This window comes from Gavialis gangeticus, unplaced genomic scaffold (genome assembly GCF_001723915.1).
Source record: "Gavialis gangeticus isolate Ggan-Ray unplaced genomic scaffold, GavGan_comp1, whole genome shotgun sequence".
Lineage (NCBI taxonomy): Eukaryota > Metazoa > Chordata > Crocodylia > Gavialidae > Gavialis > Gavialis gangeticus.
Window position 1 is genome coordinate 183868228 of NW_017729022.1, and position 14174 is coordinate 183882401.

At 39.0% G+C, this 14174-nt stretch overlaps 1 protein-coding gene across 3 annotated transcripts in view; it reads right to left on the reverse strand.

Annotated features, from left to right (window-relative positions):
- Positions 1-2518: 2518 nt before the first annotated feature.
- The window catches only part of PAPOLG (poly(A) polymerase gamma), a 39585-nt gene continuing 27929 nt past the window's right edge, over positions 2519-14174 (reverse strand). For 2 of the 3 annotated variants that reach the window (XM_019516642.1, XM_019516640.1), the window contains 9 exons: positions 10906-11025; positions 10363-10472; positions 8764-8885; positions 8519-8667; positions 7920-8023; positions 7613-7836; positions 5774-5851; positions 5020-5076; positions 2519-3909 (listed from right to left, as the gene is read on the reverse strand). In XM_019516642.1, coding sequence (XP_019372187.1) covers positions 3811-3909; positions 5020-5076; positions 5774-5851; positions 7613-7836; positions 7920-8023; positions 8519-8667; positions 8764-8885; positions 10363-10472; positions 10906-11025 — 1063 coding nt within the window. In that variant the 3' untranslated portion in view covers positions 2519-3810. The remainder of the gene's footprint in view (positions 3910-5019; positions 5077-5773; positions 5852-7612; positions 7837-7919; positions 8024-8518; positions 8668-8763; positions 8886-10362; positions 10473-10905; positions 11026-14174) is intronic. The other variant, XM_019516641.1, reaches the window with a different exon arrangement.

Here is a 14174-nt window from a genome sequence, read left to right on the forward strand (position 1 = left end):
TAAAGGCCCAGTTACCATGTTCCTTAAATATGGATACACAGATCAATAAAAATGGCACTAACTGCTTAAAGGCATTTAAAAACAAAAAAGTAAAGTGGAGGTGGTTACAGAGATGGACCGCAAAGTAAGAATGAAGACTGAGCTAGAGACTGTACATTAAGGGTACAGCAGATGACTTGCCTACCAAAAGTCCTCTTTACTGCCTAAAGATCCTTCTGGCACTACTACATACCAGGGTAGGACTTTTAGAAGGGTTTTCTCCCCATCCCCTCTTCAGTTTAAGGCATTAAAATGGTTGACTATGCTGTTTAGTAGATCTATACAATTAAAAGAATTAGAGAGGTTTCATAGACATTAGGGCTGGAAGGGACCAAGAAAGACTGAGTTCAGCCCCCTGCCCCAGGGGCAGGAAGTTAGCCAGGGTTAAAGGATCCCAGCAAGATAAACATCCAAATGTTTCTTAAAGGAGTCCAGAGTAGGTGCTTGCAGTTATTCCTTATGTCCAGCCTGAAATAGTCTTGGAAAAGTTTGTGACCGTTTGACCTCATCATCCCTTGGGGTGCTCTGGTGAACAGGTGTCCCCCCAGATCCTGATGTCCCCCCCTTATATACTTACAGGCAGCCACCAGGTCCCCCACACTGAGCCTGTGCTTTTCCAGGCTGAAAGTCAGCCTCTCATCATGGGGCCTGTTCTCCTGCCCTGATCATGCATGTGGCTCTCCTCCGGACTCCCTCAAACTTCTCCACATCCTTTTTAAATTGCGGAGCTGGAGTACTGGATGCAGTACTCCAGCTGTGTCCTTACCAAGGCCAAGTACAGCGGAAGGATGACATCCTGGGATCTGCTTGAGAAGCATCTATGGATGCAAGCCAAAATTTCGCTTGCTTGCTTTACCAGCTGCAATATCGCATTGGTGGATCATATTCATCTTGTGGTCAATCATGACACCCGAGTCCCTTTTGGCCATGGTGCTAGCAAGCGCAGCCTATAAGCGTGCTGTGGGTTCCCCCCATACCCCAAGGTGGAGTACCTTGTATTTGTCTGTGTTGAATGCCATCAAAATTTTCATCTGCCCATTTTCTGAGCCAGCTGAGGTTGGCCTGGATCACCAGGCTATCCTCAGGGGTGGACACTTTACCCAAAGTTTGGTGTCATCAACGAACTTGACCAGTCTGCTTCCGATACCAATGTCTACATCATTAATAAAGATGTTAAAGAGTATAGGCCCAAGGGTGGAGCCTTGGAGAACTCTACTGGTCATAGTGCACCATGATAATTTACTTCCATCTATTACCACTCTCTGGGTCTGACCTTAGAGCCAGTTCCCCACCCATCAGACTGTGATGTGGCCGAGGCTGTAGTTGGCCAGTTTTTCTATGAGGAGATCATGGGACACTAGGTTTTACATTTCCTTTGCAGTTTGCCTTAGTCACCTTGAATTTACTTGTCACTTCTTCAAATTCATGAATCTTCAGTTGTTTTTCAGATTGAAAACCAGATGTTTGTTGTACAATACACATCTTATTTCACACAGATTTGACAATTTAAAAACATTACAAAAAGTTGAGGTAGCTATTCTGATTAAATTACTTTGAAGTGTGGTTCTATTTGGAAGATCACTAAAAATAGCTGTAGTCTCTGTGATTATTTCCTGATTTAATAAAAAGAGGTATATAGTTGAAGCTTCTACAAGACAGATGAAAGTCAAGTTGTTGATCAGCAAGGTCAGAGAATACTTTCATTTAAATACTAGGGAAGCTAACAGTGGGAGAGAGCCACCTTGCTGGACTAATAACATTTAAAAAAAACCCAAAAAAACAAAACAGGAAGCCAAGATATAATTATGGGATCCCAATATCATTTTATAAACATTTCTTAAATCTAACATGCATGAAGCACACTGAAACCTAGCATAAAAGTCTTTAAAAAAAAATCTTTAAAAAAAAATTAAAAATTCTTCTAAACTGAACTTTGTTCTCCAAGTTTACGTGCATATAATAAGACAGCAAGAGGAACACCTGACAAAAATGCTTATTTCTTTCCAGTTCTTCCTCCACATCCTTGCCATCTCAATTATTAACAATTCATCTGCATACTTGAGTGAAATAAACATCCAAACTGAAATGTATCCAAAACTTTACAATTTTTAAGGATCCATCTCTGTCTGTGGATGTATCCATTATCTGGAGGCTGAATTGGTACCTCCACCATTAATATACACTTGCACAAATGTAGGGATTGTACTATAGGTACAACCTGCTACACCTTAGATGTTACTTTACAATGAAGACACATTGCAAAACAGTGAGATTTTATTTTAAAACAGTTTTGTGAGTAGTAAAGGATTGATCAAGCTATTTATGTTCCTGGTTACCAATCCATTAAAACTGTTACTGAAGTGAAACTAATGTAGTAGCTACAAAATTAGAATTCTATTCAATGCAGAAAGGTATTGCATATATTTGTTGTTATATATTAGATGGAATTGACCTACATAAAGAAGTAGACTGAAGAGAGTCAAGTTTTCAAAATTTCTCTTTGAAAAAGATGGTATCTTACAGTACATACAAAAATACTCTGAAAATACATACAACCTCATTTACAAAACAGCGAATTAAACATTACGATAGAAATAACAGAATTATGCAGGAACTGAATCCCTCCTTGCTCCCCAAAACTTGAGCGTATTAAATGGGTACTACGTATTATGAACATTGCATAATTTGTTTACATGGAGACTGATGATGGTCCTAACGCAATTAATTTCCAGTCACTCTGAAAACCTGCTGCAGGGTTTCAATAAAACCCAAATACCCACTTCAGCATGTTTAGTTCGTGGAAGCGTCTTGAAACTGTAGAATAGTGGGACAGCAAATGTCATGACAAGTTTATGTATTTTGAGTGATTTAAAATGTGCTGCAGTTGTGGAATTTGCTTGTTTCACTATGGGGGAGGGGAATAGAGGACAAATTGTTTGGAAGCAGTCTTAAGAACCAAAGTTATACTATATAATCCATGCCTCCCATTTCAGTTTCTTTACCAGTGGGGTTTTAATGGTTGAATTTTGATTTGTTGTTGTTGTTGTTTTTTGTTTTTTTAAACATTTGGGCCTCCATGGGAGGCAGAACATACAAACTTGTGTAGTGCATGGCTATGTGTTTAATACTGAAAAGCAACTGCCCATAGAAGCCAAGTACCACTGGTGACAGATGCACAGGATAATATGCACCAAATAGGAAAAAAATCCAAATTACAAGTATATCTACACAAAATTAGGAGAGGAGGAAAAAAGGTATCAACACTTTCATACACACTTCAAACCAGAATGTGGCTCCAGTGGCTAACAGAACATATTTATGTAGGAATTATTCTAAACCTTAAGTCACAGGGAGGAGTTTTTTTGGGGGTTTTTTTTCTGGCTTTTTCTAGAGTTTAACAAGTAGAGACTGTTAAACAAAGCTTTTTAAAAGACTAATAAGGACTGCTGTTGCAAGGGTGTTCAAAATGAGAAGTAAACCCAGAAGAAACAAGCATGTAAACTAGAGAATTAAAAACCTCAGAGGCCATGATTCTGTAGATAGTGGCTTGTCAGCAGGCAAATCTTGGAAAAGCTACACAGTAATGGAAGTATACTACAGCATCTGCAGGTCAAAATGTAGACAAAAAAATATTGTAACTAGGTAAAATATTTCCAATTTGGTGATAACTCTCCACATACCTTTATGAAAGACTGCAACTACAGTAATAATTGGTTGTTTATGGAGCCATTAAACAATTGCATGTTATCTTTACCTGAAGAGGCACAGCAATCACCGGTTAAGTGTTAGTCTGATGGACTTTTTAATGATGCGAATGTTATTTGTAGGAACAGGAGAGGATAAGTCAGGTAATTCTTTACTGGGAAGTCTCTACAATAGAAAAAAGGAAACGGAGCAGGGAAGCACAAAGTTTGGTAGAAAAAAAACACAACTTCTTCAGCTAAATATACATAAACCCCAAGCTCTACATCAAACCAAGATGCTTGAAAGGTAATGGTCCCACCACCTCACCTGTTAGGCCTCTAACACATTTGCAGGTAAAGTTGCTGGTTTTCACTGTGGTGGTGCTTAAGAGAATCTAGAGAAAAGGCACCACTCCCCCTGTAATCTCTCCCCTAAAAAGTTTTTACTACACTGAGCAAAGGTGTAGGAAGGAGCAAAGAACACTAGTAACAGAAGAAAAAAAAAAAGTGCTGCTCAAAAGCATCTGGGCACTCTAGTCTCTTCTGGTCCAGGAAGAGGCAGGTATTTCTTTTCAAGTTTAATATTCTACTTCATGCTGCATTTTGTTATTCCAGCTTTACTTCAAAATTGGAATAAACATTTAAAATAAAAAAACCCACAACCTGAAGTATAATATGAATTTGCTTCAAACTTTTGGCACTGAAGTCCTATATTGCCCATGTAGTGACTGCCACATTGAGCTTTTCAAAAGAACATGATACAAGAGTGAAGATTCTAGTGAGTGGGCACGTCTACATGAGATGCTAGCTACACAGCAGCTGAATAATACTGTGTAGTGCATCACAACACAAATAGTGCTAATATGCTACTGCGCAGTAGCATTACTAAAAAGGCAAATCACTACCGTTACTGTGTATTTATTTAGTACTTGATTATACCAATACTAAATAAATGTGCAGTAGCCTCTCGTGTGAATGTGCCCAGTAAGAAGGCAGTTTAGAAAGAAGAGGGTTTTTTTGCTTAGTTTTTCTTCTGAAATGGCTGAAACCTGAATGCACAAGACTGAAACTTTTTGAATTTGCAAAAAGTACAATCTTTCTCTGGTTGCATGCCTAAACCCTGTAGCATGACAATGTGCAAATGAGAATCTCAGTTAAGTCAGAGATATGTGAAAGGAGCAGAAGAGAACTGCACAAGTAGTCAAATCAAGTCATGTGTATGCAGTTACATTAATCAATGCAGAAAAATATTCTAGTTTTGCTTTACCTGTGAACATAAAGACTTAATAGTTAGTACCTGTAATCTTGATGTGCTGATAGTTGGAATAGGCATGAATTCCCCTCCAAGCTCATCCTAAAAAGACCCCAGAAATTTTAGATTTTTTTAAGTGAAGTTCTTTTCTGCAGAGAGCAATGTCAACTTAAGGAATAGATGTTAATTAATTACGTGCCTGCTATATTTATATGGCTAATCCCTCCTAACAGTCTTAGCAGCCCCATATCAACACTTTCGAACTATAGAAGACATTTGACTATGTAAAGATAAATAAGAATTTTTTGTTTTAAAAACAAGGCAACACTTTTATCATAGGATGTGCCAACTTAATACTTTATCTGTACTTGTTACTATGAATCCACAAGTCTGAGGAAAGGGTAGAAATGCTTGAGCCTTTAAAATTGTTCAAAGTTTAACTGATTGTTTTTAATAATGTTGTGGTTGTTTTGCCTCCACTTCAGGCTTCAAGAAGTGCCCAACTCTAGGTGGTTTCCCCCAAATCCCTTTTTCTAACAAGTAGAAGCACAAAAATTTTAAATTTTGATACAAGGAAGTCCAATAATAATGCTAATAATAAACGTGTTCTCAGAACAAATGTGCCAAGTCACAAGAATGGAAAAAGCATGATAAAAGCAAAAAAGACAGGAAGAAAAATATTTTTTTCCTGTTTAACTACAACACAATGAAGTATATTCTTGGTTTATATTCCAAGTAGAATTTAGATACATTTAGCTACCCTAGACAAAAGTACTCCAAAACCAATGCTTCAGCTTACATTTTTTCCTGTAGATTTTCTCCTTACATCATCCTGTGGATTGCCATGGCTTCTGAATGCCAAGTCCAATCCAATTAACTGGAAGAACAGAATACATGAAAAACATTTATGTTAGTGCTTAGGAACCCTAAAATGCAGGGGTTACACATTTTGTACAGTTGGCAACAGTTAAGTATAGCAAAAGCTTTTACTATAAAAATGCAATCAAAGATACAGATCAAGTAGTCTATTATCATTCATACCTTTAACATGCACTAGAAGTTCTTGCTTCAGAACGGATGACTTCTTTTGAATTTCTGAAAAAATAAAGCCCTTCCCCGCCTCTCCATCTCCAACCCCAGCTCTTTAGTGCCTTTTCACTATATAAAAAGGCAGACCAAATTGGCAGAGACTAATTAAAAATAGTTAAAACACATTAGTGCTCAATCCATGGAAACTCCGATACAAGTTTCTATGTAAACAGAATTTAACCTGCAACTCGGCATTCCACTGATTTCAGATTCTGATAACCTGCCAGGCATGCCAAATAGATAATTTGTAAAAGGCTACTTAACAACTGAGGTACTGTATTAAATATAGTGTGGAAATAAATTAAATTGCCATCATCACAATGTCTTTAGAATGCCATTTCCTACCCCCCAATGCATTTCCCCTTTGTACCTTCTAATGTAACCATCAGACAGAAAGGCTCAGTTGTGTAACACTAGAAGTAGTAATACATTCACATGCCTACCATTTTCAAACTTACCTTAGCATTTAATCATTAATATTTTAAGAAGGAAATTGCTTGCTTTGTCTACCCTCACCATTGTATGAGATAAGCTAGGCATCTCACCCTATGGAATTCTAACTAAACAAAAGAACTGATTGCTTTTAGAAAGTTTCTTACATATACTTTGCTTTGGTACTACCAACATCTACTGGAAGTGGAGAGAAAAGGACTCACTTAAAACCTTTAAAAATAATTCTATGATCCATATAATATTTGGACACGCAACTCTACTCTGAGTTGCATGCATGCAGCTCTACTCAGGTCTTTTCTACTAAATTACAGAGCTCCTTCTGTGCTTCAGAGAATGTTAAGCAAAGTAAAAGTCTGTAGTGTTTGTGCCCTTTCACTAAAGGACTAAATGCAGAATAAAAGCCTGAAAGGGCTTTCCTTTCCCTACCCCCCAGCCCCCAACACAAACACTTTTAAGACAAGTAATTGTCATTAGTCAACTAAAGAGTTCTGAACAGTTTACTGAAATGCTCCATCCCTTTAGAGGTACTCAGATCTCCCCATCTGTCAATCTGTGATGCTGATGGTTCAAAAATTAAAGTCAGGCTTCTAAGTTTCAACACCTCTTAAATGAGGAATATGCATCCATGTCAACTGGTGTAGTATGGAGATTTTTGTGGTTAAAAAAAACCAAACAAATAAAACGCAAGCACAAAGCCAAAAATCCCTCAGTCATTATGTAACAAGGACACAAGCTTAGCTTGAAAGTTCTTTCCATGTTACACAGAGCATCAAGTTAGCTGTTGCTCCTATGAAAAAAATTATACTACCTTGAAAATCAAAATGGCACAAAACCACCTGTTTTACTATTCAAAGAACTCACAACTATTACTGTTAATAATCATCAGCATCAGATAAATTACTTTCATTCACTGAAAAAATAAACATTCTATGTTAAACTCTAGACTAAATCTGCAAGCCAGATTTCACTAGTATAAGAGCCTCATTAGGAATATAAATTACCTACAGTTTACTTTGAATTTGTCTATATACACCTCTCCCCAACTCTGTCAACCTTTAATTATATGCTGAAGACATGCAGTTCTTAAGCCTTTTACCTTTTCTCTGTCCTTCAGTCGTTTGGGGCATTCTTCTGAGGAAGGCGAGTGAGGTCTCTTGGGTGCAACACTTTTAGCGTTCATTGTTGAAATGCCGTTTAGATGCTGCTGGCCTCGGGCAACTTGAGGTGCAACAAGTCGAGGAATCACATTTCGTCCTACTACTGTAGGAATAGTGCATCCAGCTGGAGATGTGACTTTTATGGTGACTGTAGTCTCCCTCTCTATGAAGAACAAGCCTTTAAAATTTAGTTATCAAAAGAGCTAGAAAAACAACTTATGTTTTCCTCACTATTTGAATACATACTTGATGCAATAACTGGAATGGACAATCCTTTAACAGGTACTGATGCAGATACATCTGGCTTCTCTCTACTGGTAGCAACACTGGTTCTCTGGACTACAGCACTGCTGTAAGGAGAAATTTCATAGACTTACATTTCAGAATAAAGTTCTAGTCTTTTCTTTAAAAAAAAAAAATCACTCCTTGCCATGCTACCCCATTGTTTTAGGGTTGTTTGTTTTTTTGGGGGGTTTGGGGGGGGGTGTTAAAGATCAACAAAAAAAAAAAGTGATAATTCCTCAGCTTATGGGAAATGCAAGTCAGTGGAGCTATACAGACTTTATTATGTAGTTAAGGATTGGACTAACAGTGCCCTTATGCATAAAAACTTCCCTTTCAGACTTCAGATTTGAGCCTAAAACAAGTATTTGTATTAAAAAAGTATTTACATTAAATTTATTAGGACAGCTCCATGCCTTGGTTAGTCCTGGTGCACCACTGGATGCTGGCAACCAGGGCAGCCAGCAGAAATAGCAAGACAAGTGTTGCATCTCCCACCCCAACCCTGCTACAGAACTGCCAGAAAGACTTCTACAATAAAAAGGTTGCATAATAGTTCAAACCTGTCTGATTCTGTTGCTTTGTCCAACTTAATTATCTTGCTTAGTGAAGGAGAACAATATGGTGTCCCTGTATCTGCATCTCTGGAACTGTCCGAACAGATCCTTTTGGACTGAAGGCTGCCAGCATTTCGACTGATGTCTGGTATGCTCTGATAAAAGAAAATGAAAGTACAGAGGGTTTACAAAGTGTATTTTCACATTTTTGGGTGTACTTGATTTTACAAAAGGATGAACTTTGATCATACCTTCCTCCTTTTCTGTAAAATTTCCACAGGCAAATAATAGTGAAGTTGCTTTCTCTTTACATGAGTTGCTTCAATCCTCATGCCTTCTTTTAGCATGTTGATATTGTTTGCCTGCCTGTAAACTGTAACATGCAATTAAGCAGTTTAACAGTTAGTTTAAGTTCCAGCTCCTTCAACCAAAATTACATCTTTGTAAAACTGTTTTGGAAAGAACAATTAAAAAGAATACACATGCTGCAAGCATCGAACTGGAAATCTTCCAGCATTCTGAAGCTTATTTAAAACTAAAGCTTCAGTAACAGAAGCTACAGCATCACAAATTTTTCCAAATCCAGGCCCAGTTCTCAAGAAGATGAGGACAGCAGAAATGCATGCTGGGAAGTCCATTTTATATCCAATCTAGTCCATGTAACATTGGTAATTTGTGTTATAACCTTGCCATTTAAGTTCAACATCTTTTCTATAAAAATAACTGACTGCAATCTTTAAGCATCAAACATAGTAAAAGCAAGAAGGATTTTTTTTTTTTTTTTTGAAAGTGACCAAAAATTGATTCCAATTCACTGAATTCAAAGTCTAGTTATGGGCAAAACAAACAAGCTTATTGCAGGGTGTGGAGGAGAAGGGGAGCTTTATGGCATGCCAGCTATTCTGCAAACATAGACCATGCACTGACTTTTCCCCTCCCATGACAGGTGAACAGTAGAACTGAGAATTTAGGTCTTCATTAGGCCCCATGTTTTTTGAAAGGTTGTATTTGCCCTCGTGACCAAAGATGCCTTGAAACTACAACACAAATAAAATAATTAAAATGTCAAGCAATGCTGAAGTATAAGAAATCCAGTAAAAGCTTCAGATGTCACAAGTATTCTTGAGACCGAGGCCTTGTAACCAACTTAACCTGGTACTCACGTATTCTTGCTCACCAGATTTTTATTTAAAAGGAGAAAGGCGAAAGGCATACCAGGAAAATAAGAACTTACATGCTAGCAGATGTATAAACACATATCTTCTAGATTCAATTAATCTTTGGTATTACATGTTACTAGAATTTAAAAGAGGGTCAAGTTGGCTTTGCCACTTTACTTCTATAGTTAGGGACCTACTTAACTCATAGTGAAACAAAGCTTTGTCCCAGCACAAAGAGCTCATTTTACAGTAGCACCACCCCTCAGCCCTGATTGGCAGAGAGGCCCTGGGGTGGAGGGGGGATTGATGGTCTCTCTCCATCCCCCCTCCCCCATATTTAACATATGGGAAAGAGCCCCTCATCTTGATTTCAAATACCAGGTGAGGAGAGGAAGGGAGGACAGGCAGATGCTCTGGTTCCAGCCCTGACCCAGGATTAGAGTTGCAGCAGTTTCCTGTTTTCGCACTGCCCTATGTACCATGTCCCCCAGCTGCATGGTATGGTTATTGCAGGTATTCTTCCAAGAAAGATTATTTTACAATGGGTAACTTCCCATTTTGGCAAACACTGGTTTTCCTATATATTCCGTCTCTGAAAATTCACAATTCTGGAAGATGCATAATCTCAAACTAGTAAAGCATCAGTCTTGCAAATTAGCTGACCAAGACTAGAGTAGAATACAATTTTACCTGTATCTGTGAATGACTGTATATCATATGTTAAATCAATACTAACGCTTTCTGCATTCTCCACTTTCCTAAAAATGATTCCAAGAAACCACATTGATACATAGTCACTCCTATGGAGAAAGGAAGAAAAAAAAAAAAATGTATACAGGTTTACAAGTCTACGCATAAATACCAGCTTCCTTTGGGAGTCAAATTTTACCATGAATAAAGAGGGATAAGTTAAAAACATAAAATTTACCTGTACACTAAAGTCATTTAAGGATGCAGTCTGCACTTAACCTATGAAGCGTTTTGGTAGACCATCATAAATACAGTACCTCACTAATTCTCAATATACCTTAGGTATGTTTAAAGTGATACACAGAAATCAAGAATCATGCAAGTAGTAACTTTTCCAGAAGCTGTAATTATTTCTGCAAGCTTTTTTGCCACACATTTCATGACTAAACACCAACAATGTGTAACTTAGCTTTTTAAAAATGTGGTGGTCTGCATTGTTAAATTTTTTCTTCAAGTTAAAAAAACAAATAAACAAAAGCTTACTCTTTATATTGTTCTTTGTTGCCAGGGAAAGACTGTGGATTTACATGTGCAATATTGATAAATTCATTCCTCTCCAAGTTTCCAACAAGTACACGGATTTTAGATTCGACCAGACCAACCCTAATAAGAACAGAAAGTGTTAAGTTTTACTTTACTTTAGTGCACAATATAGTTAACTCCCTCATAATTCAGAAAGGATCAAGCACCTGCTTAGTTAGCCAACGTAAGTGAGGGAAACCAAGGTAAAGTGGGACTGTGGCCACGGATGATGAGGGGTGCAGCACCTTGCAGACCTCTCGCATAGAGATTGGGGCCTGACACTGCCCTTCACACCAGGACAGTACCCTGAGGGGAGACCTGGAGGAAGCACATGGAGGGGCTACAGGGGAAGCCTCCTCATTCCTCCTGAGAAAGGAGGGTAATCAGCTAGTCAGCTCAGGTGCACCTGTACAGAAACACATGGAGCCTGGGAAGCAAGCAGGAAGAATTGGAAGTCCTTGTACAGTCAAGAATGTGACTGGAACAGCAGACTTGGTGGGATAGCTCACATGACTGGCGCACTGTCATGGATGGGTACAAACTGTTCAGGAAGGACAGGCAGGGGAGAAGAGGAGTTGTGTTGCATGTAAAAGCTATATGATTAGTCAGAGCTCCAGTATGAACCGAAGGTGCAGACCCCTTTGAACGGCAGACGCGAATATTCACACACTTTTGATTGATTATAGTAATCTTTGCAGACTGTCTAAGGGATCTGCAGGAGTCCTAGGGGTCCACAGGTTGGAAAAAAAAAGATACTGTACTAGAAGATTTTAGTGTGCTAACTATGGCTCTCTCTTCATAAAACTAAGCCATGTATGCAACAGAAATGAAAAAGAGGTATCTATTTATTTGAACTTTATTGTATGCAAGATGCATTGCTTTTACATTCTGAATTGTATAAACACTAGGTATCAAAACAAACCTACAGCTAAACACAGACTCGTTGACCATGGTGTTCTGTAGACAAGCCTAAGCATACAATATAGAATAAAGTGATTCTCAGCCACATTTTACAGATTATTATTGTCAAATAACTTCTTATGACAACTAGCAATCTATATAAAATATAAAATCATGAACACCGAAGTGTTGCAGCAAATATGACAACTGCATTTTATGCCGTGTTGCATGTTATTCTTACTTACATAAATACACAAAGAGCTAAAGTACTTATGGGTAGGGGTCTACCCAACTTGAGATAGCAACTGGCTAATTTTGCAGGCAGATTGCAGCGCAGGTTGCTATTTGAGGACTTATGGCCAGTGCTTCCCAATGCCTCCGGCTGAGGGGCCCCCGTGGCCCTGCCCCTTGCAGCTGATTGGCTGTGAGGGCTGTCCATCACATGGCTCCACCACACCACCAACTGGAGGGGATGGGGCTGCACAACAGGCAGCCCTCAGCCAAATCAGCGAGGGGGTAGAAGCCCTCTTAGGATTTCATGTGCGCCAGCAGCCACCCCTCCACCCTCCTCCCCACCCCCAACTGTTCCCACAGTTGGGTCACAATGTTGCGAGGACTACAAGCTCCTCTGGGGAACCAGCATCTTATTTTCAGTAAGTATACTCCCCCACCCTTCCTTGTCAATTTTATAAACATTGTCCACAAAAAAAAAGTCACCATTTTGATAGGTCCCTACTCGTAGTAACTATACTGAACCAATATACTGGTAAGCATCTACAAGTCCCCCTTTTGGGCTTAGACATTTTGCTATTACCACAACTGCCAGCTTAATGATGCTTTCCTACATATGACAACATGCCATTGTCCCTTTACTGAATTCTCTTCCCAGGACCAATTACTACAGTGTATTTGGAAGTAGGAGTGCTAGAACAGGGTGGTTAATAGAGGGGCATGCAAAGGGAACACTGAAGGAAGTATGGGAAAGGCTTTGGTGTCTGTGAATAAAAGAAAAATGCATACAAACTACTGAGAGAGCAAGAGCATGAGTGAGCAAAAGCAAGCCTTAAAACAAAAGCAAAAGGAACTAGAGCCAAATTTTAGTCCTTACACTGAGAAACAAAAATCAGAAGCGCTAGATAAATACTAAATTTGAAAAAAAAACAAAACAAAACAAAAAACCAAATGCCCCCCCCACCAAAACAAAACCCTGTAAAAGCCAGCTTGTATTAGAGGAAGGGCAGGTACTGTATTTACTTGACTAAAGCAACCCCCCCCCCTAAAAATTATATTCTAGATATGAAAATGTTATAGTTTTCTAGGTACAGAATCTAATTATTGGAGGTCTGCCTTGAATTTGTCCCCTTCCCAATGCTACAGCACAGAAAGTCCATCTGGAGGGGAAGGTGTCTTTTCCCTGTTGCCCTACTTTACTGTCAGACCTTGCTCTCCCTGAGCATATGGAAGTGAGGGGAAAATTACTACAGGAACCCATAGACTTGGTTTATCTGGAATTGACGCAGTTTACCTCCTTTGAAAACTGCTAACAAGTTTTAGTACAGGTACTCTATAAACATTTTAGGCAGCACTTTTTTACCACCTTGAATATAATACAAACTGGCTACATCTACACAAGACACTGACTGTGTAGTAGCCAGTGACTACTGCACAATAGTGTTGTGTGGCAGAAAAGTGTGATGCAATGCTACTCCACAGCAGTATTAGGCTACTGCACAGTAGCATTAAAAAAAAAAAGGCTACTGTGCAATAACTCCAGTTCCTGTCATTTATTTAGTAGTTGTTTATATGCAGTAGCATCTTGTGTAGAGATAGCCACTATGCATGATATTAGTCCAAGACTAAAAGGCTCATGATTTACCATATAGATTCTGGGGCCCAGCTCAGTGACCAACAGCATTTCAAGGCATGGTGACCCCACAGAATAGCACTGTTCAGTATGTGTGCATATTCCAGATACCACTCTCCCCTGTCCCGCACCCAAGGATCCACACGCTAGTTAGCCCCTGCTCATGACTAGATCTGGGTGTTCTTGTCACGAGTCCTGGAATCCCCCAGAAATTTATCTGCAGATGAGGTACAGGGCAACCCAGCCCAGTCCAACCTTGTGGAGGGTGGAGCCGCACTAGTCAGATGCAGCAGGTTGTTTTATATAGTCATGGTCAGGGTTGGGTGCATTTAATCAAATTTCACAGGTGGTTTCCATTGCCAAGTACAAGCTGTTGTTGGCAGCAGTTTAATGATGGATAACATTTAATAAGCTTCTGTTGTATGCAATAAGAAGCCTTCCCACTCCCCCCCCATGCTGACGGGGG